The 21,003-nt window shown below is 43.9% G+C and overlaps 1 protein-coding gene across 4 annotated transcripts in view; it reads left to right on the forward strand.

Moving 5' to 3' along the window:
- Window positions 1-21,003, forward strand: part of LOC109041486 (pumilio homolog 1) — a 376,227-nt gene that overhangs the window by 319,749 nt on the left and 35,475 nt on the right. For 2 of the 4 annotated variants that reach the window (XM_072302964.1, XM_072302966.1), the window contains one exon: window positions 5,877-5,926. The exons of the other annotated variants lie outside the window; for them this stretch is intronic. In XM_072302964.1, coding sequence (XP_072159065.1) covers window positions 5,877-5,926 — 50 coding nt within the window. The remainder of the gene's footprint in view (window positions 1-5,876; window positions 5,927-21,003) is intronic. 4 annotated transcript variants of the gene reach the window in all.

Below are 21,003 nucleotides of genomic sequence, written 5' to 3' on the forward strand. Positions count from 1 at the left end.
GATTGAGCATCTGAACACTTTAGATCTAGCTGTCGAGGTTCGGATCACACATCTGAAACTTCAGTTCTTACTTCTGAAACTTCAGTTCTTACATCTGAAGTACTTCAGGTGTGAGAACCGAAGTTTTTCGGATGTGAAAACCGAAGTGCTTCAGATGTAAGAACTGAAGTTTCAGATGTGTGATCCAAACCTCAGCAGCTGGACTTAAAGTGTTCAGATGCTCAATCCGAAAACTTAAGAGATCCATATGACCTAAACTTCGGCCCCACGCACGAAGTTTTTTTCTCCGTGTACAGGTTCTCTAAATGAAACGCGCATCGGCTTATCATCCGATTAGAGGGGGACTAAATTAAGGCGTTAACACTGCTTCGCTCATCAGATGGACACTGTTTAGCATAACAAAATCATTCTGAACTTAAACGCGATGGATGACGTCATTTCGCCTCTTACCAGCAACACCTTCGAAATAGGTTTCACCAAGTCGCAATAATTAGGTCAATTCAGTGACATGAATGAGTTCGGAAGAATGTGAGGACAAGAGAAAGATCGAAATGTCACGGGGAAAATTTGCATGTTTGGCGAATCATCGTCCTCCCCTCGCGGCTGAGCGAGGGGGGCGTCGCCCCCTTCGTCCGCGCCTCCCGAAGCAAGTGTCCCAGTCGACTGTTTAATTGTTTAATCACCTCTCCATTCCACGCCTGTCACCGTGAAAGGCATGGATCTTTGCGACACCGTGTACCCATTGTTTCCATCCGTCATCAATTTCAGATGCTATCTCTCCCCCATTATCCCTTTTTTGCTCGAGCCAATTGGTAACTCATTGTGTGCGTTTCTGTCGGTCGCGTCACGCCTATTGTTGCGGCGGTTTCGACAAATTATAAACACGGGTCCCATACAGAGTGTTTTCGGCCCGATATCGATCGGAGCACGCTCGGGTTCGTGGTGAGCTTTTGTCCATAAGTTCGGTACCCGATGCGATTCTTGACCGGAGTCGCTCTCTCCCGAAATGCCTCCCGACGCACGGTGGATCGAGTGTATGGGAGAGGTGGACAAAATTTGAAAAATTTAAACGCTTATAACTCCGTTTATACAAGATTTGGGTTCTAAAAGTGGTTCCATTGGTTTTCTCGTGAAATTATTCTCCATGTGTTATTCCCTTTAAGTTTAAAATGTGGCGAAATAAACTTCAAAATTTGCGGTTTTAGTCGAATATTTCATGTCCGACCTCTCTGATTGACTCGATCTACTGTGCGACGGGGCTCGCTTGCCAATCGAGCTTCGATCGAATAATGTCCTCCGCGTGGCGCAAATCCTCTGTTTGATTCTCAAATTGCGTTCCAACTCGATGAGGGCGCGAAACGACCCCTTTGCTATTGGCGTGGGGTTTTTAGGTCCTCCAAACACACATTGTCGTCAGCAGCGATCGGCATGTAACACATATTAGCGCCCACTAGACTGCACGAATACTTCACGCATTGCGCCAAATACAGTGCGGTCAGCGTGAAACGCATAGCGCCTTCAAGACTGCGTGAATACTTCACGCGTTGCGTCTTAACACAGTGCGTTCAGCAGCGGTCGGCGTGAAACGCATAGCGCCTACAAGACTGTCGGAATACTTCACGCATTGCGCCAAATACGGCACGGTCTGCGCGGCGCGGCGGCGGAAGTTAAAATCATTGATCCACATTTATGTTTGTTCTTTCATAATTTTTTAGTTCATTTCTTATGAATGGAAGGCCTTGTCCACGCAGAGATAGGTTTACGGAACTTAACTTTCGCGCAAAATTCTTGCTAGTAGTGTTGACAGGGCTTTCCCAAAAAATGTGTTTATCACGAGTAAATGCGTCTTATGCACCCCTCCTCCGCCGCCACGTTCATTTGATGGTTGTTATCGAGTTTCAAAACGAATGAGAAGGGGGTCGGCAAAATACAGGCGGCCCATGGGCGGCAAGTAGGTGAATCCGGCCATGCCAGCCCCTGAAAATGTTTCATATGTTTCACAATTGTGTGAAACATATGAAACGATCATATGTTTGATCAAACGATCATCATCACAATTGTGATGGCATGAATAGTCGGTAATATTATTCTTGACAATGGGAGCGGGAAAATTCCGCATGGCATACTCAATTTGAACATTTTTACCGCTGCCGTGTTTAGGATTAAGGCCGTATGAGTCTTCAGACGTTGTCACACTTCCTTCGGCAAATTATGATCGTATGGAAAACATTTGTCAGTATTTTTCCTCCACATTTTCAGAGAATTTTGTGCTGGATTTGATATTATAAAGTGTCTGAAAATTTCAAAGAAAAATATTCGAAACTTCTCCTCGAGAAGGGGTATTTCCCGAGAGTAAATTTTGCAACATTCGGATGTTCATACGGCGTTCTTTCTCAGCAAGGCTGAAAAAAAGGGGTCGGGAAAAAATCCGAATTGCCGCCGGTGGAAGGGCGTAAAAAATGCTGAAACACGAGAGTGCTCGGCCACCTATTTTGACCAGTGGCGAGGAGTGAAAGATCGACTATCGATACTTCCCCATTTAAAGCTATGGCAAAGAATCGATTCCTAAGGTGTTTGTTGCAAACACCCTGTTAATCGATCCTTTTTTATGGGATTGGATGGCAGATGAATCGATTTATCGCAAAGCACGCCACGCCACCGCTATTTTTTATTCGCGTTGACTTTTCCCTCGATTGGAACGAGACAAGAGCGCTACGTACCAGAATCGGAGCCCATGAATGGGCGTCTGATGTGAAATTCTGCTGTCCCTGAAATCGCTATCCGCTGTTCCGCATCCCTTCGGCCTAATTTAATTAACAACTTGATTGTTAGCAACCCGCCGCGGAGTAGGGCATCGTCGGACCATAAAGTTCGTTCCAGTGTGTGTATATAGGTAATTAGAGAGTTTTTCCTGTCACTGTTTTTTTTATGCGGGCGCCAGTCGGAACCTCGGTTGTCGGACCGTGATAGTAATCGAGCGTTATTAATCTTGAACAATGTTTGAATTGGAACCGGCCATTTCGGAAGTGAATCTTTGATTTTTCAGTTTGTCTCTTGCGGTTGGTTTTTTTTTCAACTATTGTTTGGGAATATTCGGGAAATTTTACCGTATCACCCATATGTTACTCAAGATGACCTGAAAAACCTCATTTTCTCAATTGTCATAACGAGGACCTTCAATAAAGTGCTTATAGGGCTTGCTGTGCGGCTAAAATTGTCCAGTTTCACCAATAATTGTTTGTAGAAAAAAGAATTTTTGTACAGACCACTTATTTTCTTTAAAAAAAAAAAAAAAAAAATATTGGGGGAAAATTCAAAACTTACTTTGTAAAAAGAAAAAGCGTAGCAGAGCTTTTGGATAGGTCGGTAGCCCGTGAAGAGATAAGTTGCACCATTATAGCAGCATTTTATGCCTTATTAAAGGCCCGTTTGCGGTAGATGTCCTCAATTTTGCCTCAGTTTTTCTCCTCAGCCATGATCGTAAACATTTTCGTTCCGCCTTTCCGAAAATCAACATCGAACACGCGGAACTTGCCCGGTATTCTGCCGTGCTAAGGGAAAACGCCGTATGAGCTTTCAGGCGTTGCCAAATTTTCTTCGATAAAACACAAATTTCCCGGTAAACTTATGAATATTTTTCTTCCAATTTTTCAGAGAATATTGTTTGTATTTTGATCTAAAGTTCCTGAAAATTTCAAGGAAAAATATTCTCAATTTTCCTCATAAATAAACATTTTATCGAAGGAAATTCGGCAACTCTCGAATGTTCATACGGCGTTCCTCCTTAGCACGGCAGTATTATAGGAACAACCTTGAAAAAGCTGAAGAGACAAACATTAACCGTGAGAAGGGCAAGAGACCCCGGGGTAAAAGCATCAGCTGGCTCGAAAATTCGCGGTTACACAGAGGAATGAAAGAGAGTGGGGTTAAGTCAAGTCATCCGTATCAATTTATCACCGTAGAAAGCAGTTGATCGACTACCTGTCCTTCAGGACAACACTCTTAAACGCGGGGGAGGGGGTGGGGGAGGCTCGGTGGCTGCGGGGATGAAAAATGAACAAAATGGACCGATCAATCCTTTCGTTTAAGCCGGGGCCGCGACTCCCTCGTTCGTTTGCAGGCCCCCCCCCCCTTCTCTCTCTGGGAAAAGTCACCTCGATGTTCGTCCGGTAGTTGCGCACGTACGTACGACCTTCAGGCATGCTCCCATCGCGCAGTGGAGTGTGTCTAAAGAATAGACATGCATTTTTGAACTAACACCGTTAATTTTTATGATTACTTCGTCAAATTGCAAGGGGTGCCTCTAGTAGAAAATTTTACGATAAAACCAGTGGATCCACTTTCATGACAATAACATTTTATATCAATGAAGATGCACACTTCAAAGTTTTTAAATCATGTCCAACCTCCCCCCGACTTGATCCAATTGCCATGTGTGTGTATCGCTGTTAAAAATAAATTTAGAAATAATATTTAAGTGTTGCTTAAACTCATAAAATCAAGTCAACACATAATTTTCCAAAATTGAAGTGCACTGGAAAAAAAACACATTGGATCTAGAGTCCAGACTCTCAAAAACATCGACAAGAAAAAATACTCTTGATTCAATCGGATTTTTGCTTAAATCAAAAACCAAGCCTCTTAATTTAAGCTGATGTCCTTTTGATTTAAGCTTAAATCTGATTGAATCAAGAGTCCTTTTTTTTGTCAATTTTTTCAAGAGTCTGGACTCTAGATCCAATGTGTTTTTTTCCCAGTGTGGGTTGTATGTAAGTTAAGTTAGTGGGGCAACTTAATGAGGAGAGTTGCTTCGTGTTCAAGTAAAACAAAAATCATAGCAAAATCATAACGATATTGAAAATCTTCCGAGATAATTTTGTTTTCTGAAACGAAATGTTGCAACGTCCAAGGGCTCTTAATGCGTTTTGCCAGAGGACTTGCAGCTTGCAGCTCGCTGCCTCGTCGACCTCGTGCGGGGGCGGGGTGGGCGCTGAACCTCGTCAGTTGGATCCAATCACACGGGACATCGACTTACATTTAAATTCAATTCTATCTCCTTTTCACATTGTTTAACCTCTCGGTAGAGCACGCCGGTTATGCCAAGTATCCGTTCAGTTGTAACCAGAAGTTCAGCTTTTTTTTTTCACAAAACGCCCCTCTTGAGTCAGACGAGTTATTCCGGTATAAATTTAGTACCCCAGCCTAAAATTCACCCCTAAACAGTATTCAAAGATTTGAGTCGTCAAGAGGTCGTTGAACCTAATCTAACGGAGATAAATGCCAGTTAAAGTATTCCGTCTTTGTAACTTTCCACGACCCTTCGTCGGGTCTGTTGATGTTCGATACATTATCAAAGATTTGAGGTTGATTATCAAAGACTTATCAAAGCTTTGAGAGTGAACTGCCTCTCGAAAAGTGAGGTGCTAAAAGTGCCCCTCACTACTCTTTGCAGTACATTTCAAAAACTTTGTGTGTTGACGGCATTTCTGCCAAATTTAAGGGAAGGATAATGTATCGGGGGAGAAACATCTGTTAGGGGGTGAACAGTTTCTCGAAAAGTGTGAAACTGAAAGAGCCCCTCACTACTCTTTGCAAAAAAGGCGAAAGCTCTAATAGTCAGGAAATTATGCTTTCAAACCTTTTCATTCCTTATCTTTTCAAAATTTTTGAGCTCTCTATCGGTAAAGCTCGAATTTTGTGGGAAGCATCATCATACCGAAAACTCTCAAAAAGTTAGGGACCTTCAGAAAAATGAGTCACCCTGCCAAATATCACTGAAGATGTATCTTGATATTTATCCATATTGTGTTCCATTGTCAACAACGCATTGAATAACCGACGTTTTGTAACAATCTGTTTTATGCTCTCTGTTTCAGGTGAGATATCTTTTCAAATCCCCAATGGTCGTTCGGTTTCATGGCGCTCAGTAAGTGTCTTGATAGTTTTACCTCGCCTTTGGCATGTTTCGATCAGAAACCATCATCATTATTGCAGATCCCATATCCGAGATGCGGGTCTGCCGTTCGCACAGCTCCATTTTCAACTATATCTCTGTGCCATATGAGCGTATTTCTATCAAACGAAACTATGTGCATTATCACGTGAGCCCTGTTGTGCACATATTCTTGTGGGTCTCAGGGCTCATGTTCTAATACACATAGTTCCGTTTGGCAGAAACACGTCCATATGATGCCATGACGCACTAAAGAACGTCGAAGCGCTCATTTGAATACAGCAAAATTTCTCTCCACAAATTTGCAATCTTCCGGACAACTTGTTTTTACTTTTCCTCGAATTTTTCAGAAATTTTATTCGTAATAAAATCTTGGTATGTCCCAAAGGTTCCGGGAAACTTTATGCTTCAGAATAAACTATTCGACAAATTAAATTTTTAAAAAAAAAGACAAAATTGAAATTCGTAACATGTGGATGCTTCTATGACTCTTTCCCAACATGTTGCAGTAAATGTTCTCTTGACATTAGCAGAAGATTTAGATCTGATCGTGAATGAAACTTTCTGAAAAGTTGGATGAAAATATTATCAGATTTCCCGGAAAATTCGTATTTTATCAAAATCAATTCGGCAACGTCTGAAGGTTCATACGGCGTTTTTCCGTAGCACGGCGGAATTAGCCTCTAATTGTTTTGTTCTTTGTCGCGAATCCTCGCCGCAAAATAAGGAGAAAGTAATATTTTTCCCTCTTAATTATTGGCGAGAGTTTTTTTTCCTCGCCGCAATTACACCGGTCCTGGCTTATCTCACCGCCTAGAGAATATGCATTCACCGTGCGAAAATGTCTGATGTCATAGTGTGATGCTCCGAGAGAAAGGAGAAGAAAGTTGCAGCTTTTTATTGGCGCGCCACGTGGAGGAGTGATAGACCGCCGGTGTTATTTCAATTTTATTCCGATTCGATTGGCTTTGTCGAGCATTTTAATCGCTTCACTGGAGAGCGGAGATGCGCCTCGCGAAGTTGTCCTGCACTCCGCATGAAGCTCATCGAACGCAAATCTGTAGGTGACAGTCGATCGATTCTCTCATCTTGTTTTGAATTGCCTCTTAGGAGCTGCGCGCCCTACTCGGCCCACGGTGGAGCGAGTCTTCGGAAAAAGTTGGACATGACATAAACATTGTAAAATGTTTCGTTTATCTCGTTACAATTTTAATTTTAAGGGGTGCTTTTAATTGATAATGTCGCAAGAAAACCAATGGATTTACTTTTAAAACATCAACATTTCATACTAATAAAGATACACTCCTAAAGTTTTTATTAAATCGTGTCCGATTTCTCCCGTTGACTCGATCCACTGTGCAGTGCGGTTCTCCCTTGTGCTAAGGAAAAACCTCGTATAAACATATGGATTCGTTACAGGGATTCGAGCGACGAGGGAAACTCAGGTCATTCAATTTGGCAGGGGAAAATCGTGGAAAATATGTGGAATCGAGCAAAACCCCCCAAATGTATGTAATCTCGGTCTTTTTCAGTATTGACTGTTGAAAATTTTACCTCTCGACTGCCTGAATGATCTTATCACTACATTCTACCTTTGAAAAACCTAGGCCTAGAAAACCTGGATAAAACTATAAGCAAAACACAAGGGATTTCGAACGTCGAAAATACTGTGAGCCTCATCGTTGTCAAATCTCCTCTGATAGTAAGTCAGTTTTCAAAAAAAAGGGGGGGAGGAACCCTACAAATTTTTCTCATCGAATATCTTAGAGAATTCTATGATTTTATTCTGACGTATTTGAAAATTGCGAGGAAAGGTAAAATATCCCTAAAATATTTTCCTCGAAAAGAAACTTCTCATCAGAGAACCTGTAATCTGTGGCAGTAATTGTTTGCGCGTACAGTGTCAGTGCATTGACATGACATTTCTCGCCCCGTTTTGTGCATCAGTGTTTAACGGGCCCTCAGCTGATGCTTACCGGGGGGGGGGGGGGCGTTCCCTTCTCATTACGCAACCCCCGCTGCTGCAGCCGTGCGTGATCCTGGGTCGGGATTTTCAGCTCACGTACGGTAGCGGTGCCTCCCGGGAATCTTGGCTCCGGCGCTTACGCTAGATCTTAATCTGCTCGTCGAGATGAAAGTAAGGATCGGTCTCGTTAGCCGGCCGTTGGAAATCCACCTGTTGAGCCGGCCCCCCGCCCCCCGGTGAGTGCGGAAAGTTGCCGGCCACGGCCGCTTACCAGCGTTGCCGGATCGACAACGGTTCTCATCGGATTTTTTCGATCCTGTCAACGGTTGAAGTCGGAGGTAGGAGACATTAATGGCCATGGTGTGGAAAACCCTTTACCAACACTGCCGTGCTAAGGAAGAACACCGTATGAACCTTTAGACGTTGCCAAATTTCCTCCGATAAAAACGAATTTACTGGGAAAATTGTGAATATTTTTCCCCGAAATTTTCAGACAATTTTGTGCGCATTTTAATCTAAAACATCTGAAAATTTTAGGGGGAAAATGCATGGATTTCGTCTAAAATACATGTTTTATCAAGGAAAATTTGACCACTCTCAAACGTTCATACGGCGTTCTTCCTTTGCACGGCAGAACTCTGCTTTCGGCAAGTTGATCCGTTTTGCATGATGTAGGATTTAAAATAAATGTGTTTTGCTCAGAAAAGAGCGGGAAGTTGAAATATTCGTATTGAGACATGAAATACCTGACGTATGATCTGTCGCGTTTGGTATCAACAGGTTTCATTCACAGTTGATCCCGCTAAAAGTAGGGCGTTGAGCAAGGCAGGACCGACTGCAGCGCAGAAATTGCTCTGGCGTCGCGTTTGACTTTTTCCATTTTGAAGCTTTAAAAGAAAAGGTGTAAGGAAAATCTATTTCAAGTTGTGATCTGCCCCACTGTAATCCAAGAATTGTCTGATTAAAATACGAGCATATACATCCGTATCGCAAAAATGATTACCTTATTTTCCCTTCTACCTTACCTTTTAACTTACACGGAAAAAACTATATAGTGCTGAGCACTAACTGTTTAGATCAAATGGAGCCAGCTAGTAAGGCAGTAGCGCTGAGACCTACAGTCCGTAGGGCTGGACCCTAAAGTTTCAGGGCTCAGCGCTACTGCCATACTAGCTGGCTCCATTTGATCTAAACAGTTGGTGCTCAGCACAATATCGTTTTTTTCGTGTAATTTAAAAGGATACTCGAGGGTATTTTCCTTCTTAAACTCAAGTTCTAATGTTTCGACCCAATTCAACGCCAGTGATTGCTCTAGTAGCAAAATTGGCGCTGTGTAAGAGCGGTCTCATTTTCCCTGAACGGTCGCCGATTTCGATTATTTATTAGGTCTTGTCGCCGATTTATAGCTGCGGAAAATTAGGCCCGGTCAAGCTTGGCTCGTTGCTGGCTGCATTTCGATCAGTGGCGAACTGTGAATGATCGATCATCGATTTTTTCTCATTTGAAGCTATGGTAAAGAATCGATTACTAAGGTGTTCGCTGCGAACACCCTGTCTATCGATCTTTTTCCACAGGTTTAAATGGAAGATCAATCGATGTAGCGCAAAGCACGCCGCGCCACTGATTTCGATTCACCCCGTCGAGCGGCGCTAATCATCGACGACAGCAAAGGGAAAAAATAAAAAAGTGGGAAAAATAAATCAGCTGCTGGAAATTTCAATAAAAAGCGTAATCGCGGCCGAGATATTGCGTCGTGCCGTACCCTGATTTCCTCGCTTTCATCCTGCCAGGTTAGTCGGAGACCCGGTGAGTATAAAGAGAGAGGAGAAGGCGGAGGAGAGGCAGGGGAAAAGAAGACGAATGAAACGAAGCATGCGACGGCGAGACGTGTAACAGCTTCCAGTTTTTTCCCAACTCCTCGTTCCAGTCGTCAAAGCGTGGAGGGAATCGAACACGTCATCATAACTTGCAGCGGTTATCTGTTATTATCTCTCCGGTTATTCAGTTATGCATCCACAACCTCCCGGATCGCTCGACCACTTTGTTTCTCCCGTGAATGCTGGGGGTTCTTGCCACATACCTTCGGAGATATTCACGGAGGGAAAGGTAGCTCCAGCAATGATCATGTTCGATGATTGTTGCTGAGACCGATTTATTCAGGGTTGGATTAAAGGTGGGCGAAGGAGCGACTGCGCCAAATGTCATTGCAACAAAGTGAGATGGAAGAAAGAAAGATGATAACGGAACCATTTCATTGAACGATGTATGATTCTATGTCATCCACTTGAATATCGCCTTCATTTTGCCGCTTAGGCAACAAACATACCGGGGTGCGCGAATAGTTGTATGTTCGGAAAATACACATTCCGATCGCGCTACAAGCTTTGAATCGGATCTGTAAACGATACAGATGTCAGCCTAATGGGCGGTATCATCCCCCTAAAGGTTGCCTCAAGTTTTGCCGCAACGAACATACCGAAGAGCACGATTGTCATCTAGTCGCTGAAAACCTTTTTCCAATCGCTTGGACAAAATTCGTCGTATATGTTACAAAAGAACGTAACTCCATTTCAATGTTGCCAAATTTCCCCACGGAAATCGCATTTTAACCGGGAGAATTTTGGGAATTTCTAATTAAAAATTTCGTTGATTTTTCATCTGAAGTCACGTATAAAATCGAATTTTCGACAACAATTGGGCTAGGCACTTTCTTGTATATCACTAATTTGTTTGAATCAAGTTTACGAACATAGAATGCAGTCACGATCCTCCGTCCGGGGAACGACGAATCGGAAACTCGGTCACGGGCAGAAGCAATCAAGCGACTTGGCAAAGCGTCTCCGGTCCTCTGATACCCTTCGTATTATTTATCCGGAGCAATTTATCAGGCCGATTTAAGTTGGCTGAATTTTGAATGTGCGCCGCTTTATCTCAATCCCCAAAACGCTTTTCCCACCTGCCCCCGCCCCCCCGCCGCCTCATCGCCCGACGCATCTTCGGATTTCCTCCGAACCCACGCACCGATCCCCCCCCCCCCCCCCCCCCCCGCTTCGGCCTCGAGTCGTCCGCAGTGTGCCGTTTAACGCGCTAACGCCGCCGCCGCCGCTCCGAACGGTGTGATTTATGGGATGGTTTCACCGTTTTCCCATTTGAGAATTGTCGTTGGTTATATTTCATTTATTTATTCGTTTTCATCATCCTAATGTGCTCAACTCGCGCGCGAGTCTGTCAGGCTGCGCTTTTGCGGGACCGGATGGGTAACTGAACTTCTAGACCTCTCTCGTCAGTACCATGTCAGCCTCTTTCTCTCTCTCCTCCCCCCCCCCCCCCCCCCACCTTTATGCTGAAGTCCTGTTACGCAATTTCAAAGGTCGATGAGGTTCGCTGCTTTCCACTCTTTCGCGCGCGCCGGAAAAGTGCTTCCACGCAGTAATGACCTTTTTATTTATTTATTTTTGTTTTCAAGTCATCGGGTTTTGTAAGAATGGTAGTGAGACGGGCTTTATCAACGCATACTTGACCGTTTGTATGCCGGACGTCGCCCAAAACTGGTATGATGGTAATGCTATCACTGGAAAGAAAACACAGTGGATCTAGAGTCCAGACTCTTGAAAACATTGACACGAAAAAATACTCTTGATTCAATCGGATTTTTGCTTAAATCAAGAACCATGCTTCTTAATTTAAGCAGATTTCTTTTTGATTCAAGCAAAAATCCGATTGAATCAAGAGTATTTTTTCTTGTCAATGTTTTCAAGAGTATGGTCTCTAGATCCAATGTGCCTTTTTTCCAGTGCATCCTGAATCACGAACTAGAGGTGTATTTCTCTCTTCTGACACCATAAAATATAAAAACATCAGTTAATTAGCGAATCGCGAAGCATCATAGATTCATCCCAATCGTATCTTTTAAACGAGCTGTTACTTGATATTATCAACGCGGTTTAAGAACTGCGATAGAATAGCGTCTGGCAATTCTCTCCGTCATTTACTCGCTCCCCGCTCGGCGAGAGGAAGGAAAAATTGGTTTTGCCACTCGCAGCAGATCTGTTGGGCTTCCTCCAAGTTCAGTTGCGTGGAAGCAGATTGCAAATAACTGCAACGGAGCAAAAAATCGTGTGTCGAAAACGGAATCCGAGGCTTTTTCATTTCCGCTCGCAGTCGCGTCCCGTCCGTGCATGGCGTTCGTCGCGCTGCACGGGGGCATCCTCGTCGAAAACTAGTGAGTTTCCGTGCATTTCACCGTGTCCCTTGTCTGTTTTGTTCTATGTTTGAAGCGTTCATATTTACGGTCAAAACTCTTCTGCTTTTTCTATGAATTAAAATGATCAGCCCGCAGGCGTATACCTCAAAATCAGGTATGCCGACTGTCTGAAACCTTGAGAGTCAGAGGATTCAAAGGAAAAGCAGGAAATTCATGGGATGAACCAGGGAACTCGCGGGAAAAGTCAGGGAATTTTGCGAGCAACATTCAGCAGAAGCCGCTTTAATCCAAAGAAAAAAGAACTCTGAATGGAAGTTTCGTTTGACAATCAGCGGGCTGATAATTCAAATTGATAGACGAAGCTATAGACAAAGAAGACAAACTGGAAATAAAGCGATCCTATCGGTGGAAGCGGGGAGTTGCAATGGAATAAGGAGGTGAGAAATAGACTAACTAACTACAACTCACGAGAGACCCTACAGTTCCCCCCATCGTTGTCCCCATCGTTTCCCCATTTAGTCTATAGCAACATTCCGTTTCAACCAATAGAATAGCTCTCTACTCCCTATGTCTTCTTTGTCTATCGCTTTGTCTATCAATTGCAATAATCAGCCCGTGGGGAATTCAAAAATTTTGGAGTCGGGGAGAAGCAAACAAGTCAGGGCAAGTCAGAGAATCGGATAGTGAAGATGTTATGAAAACGTGAAAATCCGAAGACAGAATATGCGAACGCCCGTACACGGTTCGTTTGAGTAAAAGTTATATGAAATTTTCTATCACTCAAAAAGTCTTTTCGGATTCGAAAAGTAGAGTGAAAATGGAGTCTTTCTAGCTAAAAATGAAAATAGTTGTCCGAGCTCCTGAAGAAATATACCGTTTTTTTGTACTTTTTAGGGCTTATTAGAGGCTGATACGAAAATTGACTCAAAATTACTCAAAGTTTCTGTTTTAATTTCTAAACTAAGATAGCTATTGAAATGATCTTGATTTTATTATAAAGCTGGTGTAATTTGCCGTCGATTGAGTGGTCTGCAAGCTAATTTGGTTAAAAATTGAAAAAGTTATGATAGCTTGAATGAAGGGTATCCAAAATAAGCTTACTTGTTTTCCTTACCAAGTAAGGCTCTATTTCTTCTTTTTTTTCCCTTCAAGACCAAAAACACTAGAGTCAATCTGTAAAAATTACAGCATTTGTAGTACCCTCAGGTCTGTAACGAGCGTCAGATTTTTAAATTTGACCCATCGGTTCCGGAGAAAATAAATTTTTGGTTTCTGTTGCGTTCTATATTGACGTCCGGCTCAAGACGCGCCACTGACGAGGAGACCAAGTACAGAAAATCGATTTTATCCACTTTGACAATCGATCAAATTTAACATCTAAAGCTCGTTAGAAAGTTGAAAATATGATAAAGAACATTTTACTCTTTGCGTATTTTCCCTAAGCCCCCTTTTTTTGGAGTTATTGGGCATTTTCGGGGCAATTTTTCAATTCGATGCTACAAGCGACCAAATTATTCAAATTTCAAAATCTAAAAGTCTCCTGTGAGGAGAGGTCAATACCTTTTTATTGATGTGCCATATGACCCCTGCTGCTCCAAAATTTTGGGGGCTACGACCCCCCAAAAATTTTGGGGCTTTGGAGGGCTATAAGTCGAAAATTTCAAATAGCAAGGGTATGTTTTGACTTCAGATATGGATTCTAAGCGTGAAGTTACGTAGAATTGATACGGCGCACAGCCTGTTTACTCCAGATTTTTTTTGCCCCTTATTTTCTCCAAAAATACTCAGCTTCTTACGGAGAAATGGGTTTCTTTAGTAATTTGGAGCAAACAGGCCGTGAGCCGTATCAGTTCTACGTAACTTCACGCTTAGAATCCATATCTGAAGTCAAAACATACCCTTGCTATTTGAAATTTTCGACTTATAGCCCTCCAAAGCCCCAAAATTTTTGGGGGGTCGTAGCCCCCAAAATTTTGGAGCAGCAGGGGTCATATGGCACATCAATAAAAAGGTATTGACCTCTCCTCACAGGAGACTTTTAGATTTTGAAATTTGAATAATTTGGTCGCTTGTAGCATCGAATTGAAAATTGCCCCGAAAATGCCCAATAACTCCAAAAAAAGGGGCTTAGGGAAAATACGCAAAGAGTAAAATGTTCTTTATCATATTTTCAACTTTCTAACGAGCTTTAGATGTTAAATTTGATCGATTGTCAAAGTGGATAAAATCGATTTTCTGTACTTGGTCTCCTCGTCAGTGGCGCGTCTTGAGCCGGACGTCAATATAGAACGCAACAGAAACCAAAAATTTATTTTCTCCGGAACCGATGGGTCAAATTTAAAAATCTGACGCTCGTTACAGACCTGAGGGTACTACAAATGCTGTAATTTTTACAGATTGACTCTAGTGTTTTTGGTCTTGAAGGGAAAAAAAGAAGAAATAGAGCCTTACTTGGTAAGGAAAACAAGTAAGCTTATTTTGGATACCCTTCATTCAAGCTATCATAACTTTTTCAATTTTTAACCAAATTAGCTTGCAGACCACTCAATCGACGGCAAATTACACCAGCTTTATAATAAAATCAAGATCATTTCAATAGCTATCTTAGTTTAGAAATTAAAACAGAAACTTTGAGTAATTTTGAGTCAATTTTCGTATCAGCCTCTAATAAGCCCTAAAAAGTACAAAAAACGGTATATTTCTTCAGGAGCTCGGACAACCTATTTTCATTTTTAGCTAGAAAGACTCCATTTTCACTCTACTTTTCGAATCCGAAAAGACTTTTTGAGTGATAGAAAATTTCATATAACTTTTACTCAAACGAACCGTGCGTAGCGTCTCGTGTTCATTGGTGTTGGCTAGGCAGCGCTGTTGGAGTGGCGAATCATGTAGCAACGTTTCACGGGAATTGCCCAAACATCGCGAAGAGCCAATCGCTCGACGAATGTTGCAGGGCGGTCACGTCGGGTCGGTGCATTCGTGCATCGCGGCGTCACCCCCTCGTTCCCCGCCGTCCACCGTCACACCTCCACACCTTCACGACGGTTTTGAAAGTTTCGCGACTTTCCTCATTCCACCGCGGCGCCGATAGTGTTCGAAACGTAAATCCTATCCATCAGCCGCGGATTTGCGCTGCGCTGTCGCTCATTTTGAGCTTTACGACTTGCGAGCTTTCGAGTATCGGTCCCCGTAGGGATCTCGAGCTCCGAATCGCCGATTCGTTCTTTCAGAGTTGTATGCCGTAAGGCGCTGGATTTTGCCCTCCATATATTTTTGTCTGTGTTGTCACGCTTCTTTGAAGTATTTTTAAGCGTTTGGGATGTTATTTTACGTATTGCAGGGCAAGGTATAGGAAACCTGGAGTATTATAGCATTTGACGTCACAAAGATCGGAGGATTTTAACGCATGTAGGATTTTTCGGTACATTCAAGGAAAGGCAGGATTTAGGCTTAAACTTTTCCGTAAGATTATAGTCCACGCCACGATAAGTGGCGGTTGAGGGGCGGAGCCAGTCGGCCGGTCCAGTCTATAGTCGAAGGGTTGAAGCGCAGTTATTGGCTCGTTGTTGAGACGGGGTAACGACTGGGCCAATACCTGCGCTTCAACCCTTCAACGATAGACTACACCGGCCGACTGGCTCCGCCCCTCACCCGTCACTTTTAGTGGCGTGGACTATAGTAGAAATTCTAACAATCAATATTCGGAGGAGAATTCTGCTGTTCGGCCGGAGCTGAGGAACGCCAGGCGAAAGTATTATTTCGTCAAGGACTTTGTCTTTTTCGGCGCAATTAATTAGCTCAAAAGTCAGAGGGGTAGCGGGCCATTGCGCAACGCTGCCCTCGCAAATCCAAGTGGGCTCGAACAGAGGCTCCATTTCGAAGGGTGTCGGTGAAAGGCGTCGCCGTCGCAGAGGCTGCAACCTTTCCTCTGCACCGTTAATCGTTGATAATGCGCCGTGAACACGGTCGATGCCACCGGCTAGACTCGAGTCGAGTGCCCCACATCAAACCCCGCGTCCGCAATCCCTCGCCGCACAGTGGATCGAGTCAATTAGAGAGGTCGGACATTAATCATTCAACTGAAACTGCAAATTTTGATGCTTTTTCCGCCAAATTTTGAAGTTTCATGGGTGCCTCTTTCAGCAAATTTTACGAGGAAACCAATGGAGCCACTTGTAGACCCTCAAAGTTTTGCATGAACAGAATTGTGAGCTTTGAAAGTTTCCAAATTTTGTCCAACCTCCCCCGTGGTCTCGATCCACTGTGCGCCGGCTGTGTACTTAGCGCGTGAAATCCGATGAAGCTCTTAATGCGTTGAATTTTCCCGGCTGCTTTTAACGCGGCGCGGCGCCCGGTCGCGGCTAGCCGCCCTCCCCGATGTTGATTTTGGCGTTTTAAGCCCGTTGCCTGCCTCGGTGTCTAGCGTAAACGACTTCGAAGGAATCTCGGCTCGAGCATGCTGCCGCACTTTAACAGCCGACTGCGCCAAAGAGAAAAGAGGAGGTTTGGCTTTTTGGAGGCACGCATGCAGCGTGTAAAATATTAAAATTTACTCCTGTGATGCTGTGGGGGGAGAGAGGGAGAGAGAGAAGACGAATTCCAGGAAGGAGGTGGTAGAGCAATCGGCCGCCTCTTGAAAATCACATATAATATGGTCAGGAGCAAATGAAATATGGTTGGAATGGGAAATTGCTCTGGACTTTTTCCTACCTTAAGCATTAATCTAAACTTGAACTCTTTCTCTTCAAATTTTTATCTCCTTATTTATCTTCCATCATCATTGAAGTTCTCCCGAATCTTCAAATTGTCATTCCTTCAGCATTGATTTTTCCCCCCAAAACTTCCCATGTTTTTCCAGCTATCCCCGGGGAAGAAAACACATTGTATCTACCAAGTCCAGCCAGACTCCAGTCCAGAGTCCAAGTCATTGTCCAGACTCTTGAAAACATTGACAAGAAAAAATACTCTTGATTCAATCGGATTTTTGCTTGAATCAAAACGAAATCTGCCTAAATCAAGAGGCTTGGTTCTTGATTTAAGCTAGATTCTGATTGAATCAAGAGTACTTTTTCTTGTCGATGTTAAGAGTCTGTACTCCAGATCCAGTGTGTTTTTTTTTTTTCCAGTGATTGTCACGAAGCAATAATCTAAACTTGTGCTTTCTGTCCTTGAATTTTCGAACTCATAGAGGTACTCTAGTGCCTCTCGTCTCATTACGTCTCGGCCATCGTTTTCAGCCCTTTCCGATGGATTTACGCCTGCGAGGATGATGAATCACAGACGGAAGCGTCACCATTTCGTCGTCGAGAACGGACGCGGAAACCCGGTCTCGGCAACGAACGACGCCGGCGGTGGCGGGGGTGACAAAACGGAATCTAATTAAACCTCTCCAAGTTGACGAAACAGACGGAGTGACGCGACCCCGACAGACGATACCGGTGACTGGTGAGTTCGACGACTGAAACCTCAACCCGGCGCCCCGTTGCCCTCTCTTCGTCAAAGCTCAAAGCTCGGAAAGCCACCCCCGCCCGCGTCACGAGCCGGCAGCGCCGGTGACTCTTGGGGTCGAGAGGGGGAGGGGGGGGGGGGCACGCGAATCCAAACAACTGACAGATCCGACTCAAAGTAAATCCGCACCCGCAAACTTGACGGCTCTGCCAATTAAAACTTGTGCCCGGCCCCCGGAGCTCGGCGACGCTGATTGAGAGCCGCGTCTCGATAAGCAGTCAAATCGGGCTCCCGGTGGAATCCTGACCCCCTGCCGCCGCGTGTCGTCTCGGTAACGGGAGTCGTTGGGGGCTACGGGAAAAGAAAATCAAACGATGAGGAGATTGTAGTGCGCTTATAATTAGATCGTCGTGGCTAGAAAAAACAAGTATTAAAAAAAAAGAAGAAAAGACGAAGGGGGAAAAAAACCTGGGGAACACCCGATGAAGATACGCCCTCTCAAAATTCTCGGTGAAAGACTTTTACTTTCAGCAATGGGCCTGTTGCAAACTTTTGCTAGAGCAAAAATAAGAGTTGTTTCTAATAGATAATGCCTCAAAAATCACGATGAGCGCATCGGCAAAGTCTGAAATGCAGTCATAACTTCACAATCTGCGTAAGAAATTTGCGTTTTTTTAAGCTTCCCGCTTGTGAACATTTTGTTAGAGGAGTCGCTCCATCGTCGGCGATATTAATCATGGCCGACGCTTGCGCGCAGTTCCGCGCGTAATTCGAGGAGAGTTCAAGGTCAATCGATTCGGGCGTGGAAAATATGAACGTTAACACGCCGATTGTTATCTGGTCTAATCCAATTCAGGTGTTATCTCGTCCCATCACACGTGTTTTGGCGGATTGGCGTCAGCCATGATGAGTATTGCCGACGATGGAACGACTCCTCTTACAAAATGTTCACCTGTGCCGTAGTATCGTTTTTGAAGCGGGAAGCTCAAAAAACCGCAAATTTCTTACGCAGACTGTGAAGTTATGAGTGCATTTCAGACTTTGCCAATGCGCTCATCGTGATTTTTGAGGCATTATCTTTAAGAAACAACTCTTATTTTTGCTCTAGCAAAAGTTTGCAACAGGCCCATTCAACATTACCCTGTGGACAATAATTGCAGGGCAGTAACAGTCATCTACCTTTTAGGTACTTCAACTATGTCGGAGCTAAATTATTTAGCTTATGCGAAATCAAAGTCGTGTTCTCACGTTGAACGATGTTAAATTTGCAATGATGTATCACTAAAACCATCTTAGAGTTCAAGATTGAATTGTAAGGAGATAATTTTTTCATCTTAGGGTTCCATTCCAGCCACAAGACGTTGAAGATTGTAAGGTCCTTCCTTTTGGGAGCGGCACTACTGAAGTACTTGAAATCTTTAAAAGTTAATGACTTTGATTTCAACTCGAATGAAAAATTAATTTTTTCCATAGAATCTCAGAGAAAGTGAGAGGGAACTACTAATTTTCCTTAGGGATTCACGGGAAAATCAGGCGAACCTGAAGTCCACGCCAAATAAGCTTACGCACTTCTAGACTTCAACGGAAGATCGTCCGACGTCTTTTTCGCCAGTAGAGCGAATGGAAAAATGAAGATGGCTGATCCTCTGTCGCAGTCTAAAAGAGCGTAAACTCATTTGGCGTAGACTCTGTCAGCATGCGAGAAAATTCTTGAAAATCATGATCGTCTCCACGCGCGAAAATTAGCTATAAACAGTCGATTGAGGCGAAAATCAAGCGAGTTTCCCGAGGCAGCGGCTCCTATTTTGATTGGCCACATTATCGCGGCTTAACCGCGTTAACCGGGGAGTCGTAAACTCGCCCGACGGCCGTAAACCTAAAACCGTCTAAAATAAAAGCACGGAATCGAAATCGGATCTAATTAAAAACTCCTGGCGCGTCATCGACGGCGATGATGATGATGATGATCATCATCATCATCGGCGCGCCGTCCGAGTCCCCTCCACCCGTCTCCGCCCTCGTCCTTTTTTCGGACGGCAAAGGCCTTTCCACCCGTCTCCCACGCGCCAAAGGTCAAAGCTCTGCAGTGGTCGACCACGCGCGGACATTCCGTCACCGCTAGAGTCCTCTGGGCAAAAAAAAAAGACTCTCTTAAAAACATCGACAAGAAAAAGTACTCTTGATTCAATCAGAATCTAGCTTAAATCAAGAACCAATCGTCTTAATTAAAGAGGATTTCGTTTTGATTCAAGCAAAAATCCGATTAAATCAATAGAATTTTTTCTTGAGTATTGAAGAGTATTGAAATTCGAAAATTTTCCGGTCGTTTTCCCGATAAAAGAGAACCCAGTTACACGACCCACCCATGCTTTCAACTTAGACCAGCGCCGAATTTCCACCCTTAAAATGAAGAAAAGAAACGTAGAGAGACAATAGGAGCAACAAAGACGAATCACGTGTCACAGTTTTTTTTTCATGTGAGCGACTAACGAGGTAGCAGGGTAAGAGAATGAAAAGCTTGCCTTGGCCGTTTCAAAGGAGCGCCAAAAATAAGCACGAGCTGAAATTCGATTTTCCCAGCAGCTCGCCACTCACCGCTCGACTTGAAACAAAAATAAAGCAAATAGCTCTTAATTTTCTCCCCGGTTTTCTGGACGTCAAGAAGGGAAAATAATCTCAACGCTGCCAACTGGCCGAGCACACAGCACAGTTCATCAATAAGTCATCACGCTATCGGGCCCTCCAATAAAACTCGACTCTTTCATGACCCTTCTCGGAAAACAGGACAGTCGTCCGGCGAAACTCGGGGAGGAGAAATAGCTTCCTGTTGATTATTGATTCTAACAACCCAGGTTGATCGAGTTCTCCGGAGCTCCAGCATTAACTTTTCAGGGGAATGGGGCTCTTAAGATGCTCTAAAAGAGGCGTTTTTGACGTTAATTCCTTCAAAATGAAACTACGCGAAATCAGCGAACTAGTTGCAACTAAGGGCTCAAGTTCTCACTCGTAGTAGTTTCGAAGTTTTGATAGCAAATTTGACAGACTAATCGTTTCGGTTGAAGGGTGGCGTCATAGAAACGTCATATGCGCATCAGAACGTTGTCAATTTTCCCCAAAGCAACACGGATGCTGGATTTTGAATTCCCATCGTATTTTAACTCAGTACTGCCTCGTTTACGAACGTAACATTCTTCCGAAACATATTTAAGGTGAAAGATGGTTTCGCGTCAACTTGGAGCGGCGATGAAATTAATTGCAAGTCGAATTGACACCCTATTATACGGATTCAAATGAGGGACGTCGTGCCGTTTCTCGGGAGTCTTGGCGGGATCCTTTTCGAAATCCGGGGTCGTTTCACTCGGCAGAGGCCCCGGAGATGGCCCCGCGCGCTCCCGGGGCAGCGGAGGGTGTTAACGCCGACGGAAAATTGCG

Source organism: Bemisia tabaci, chromosome 7, assembly GCF_918797505.1.
Source record: "Bemisia tabaci chromosome 7, PGI_BMITA_v3".
Taxonomy (NCBI): domain Eukaryota; kingdom Metazoa; phylum Arthropoda; class Insecta; order Hemiptera; family Aleyrodidae; genus Bemisia; species Bemisia tabaci.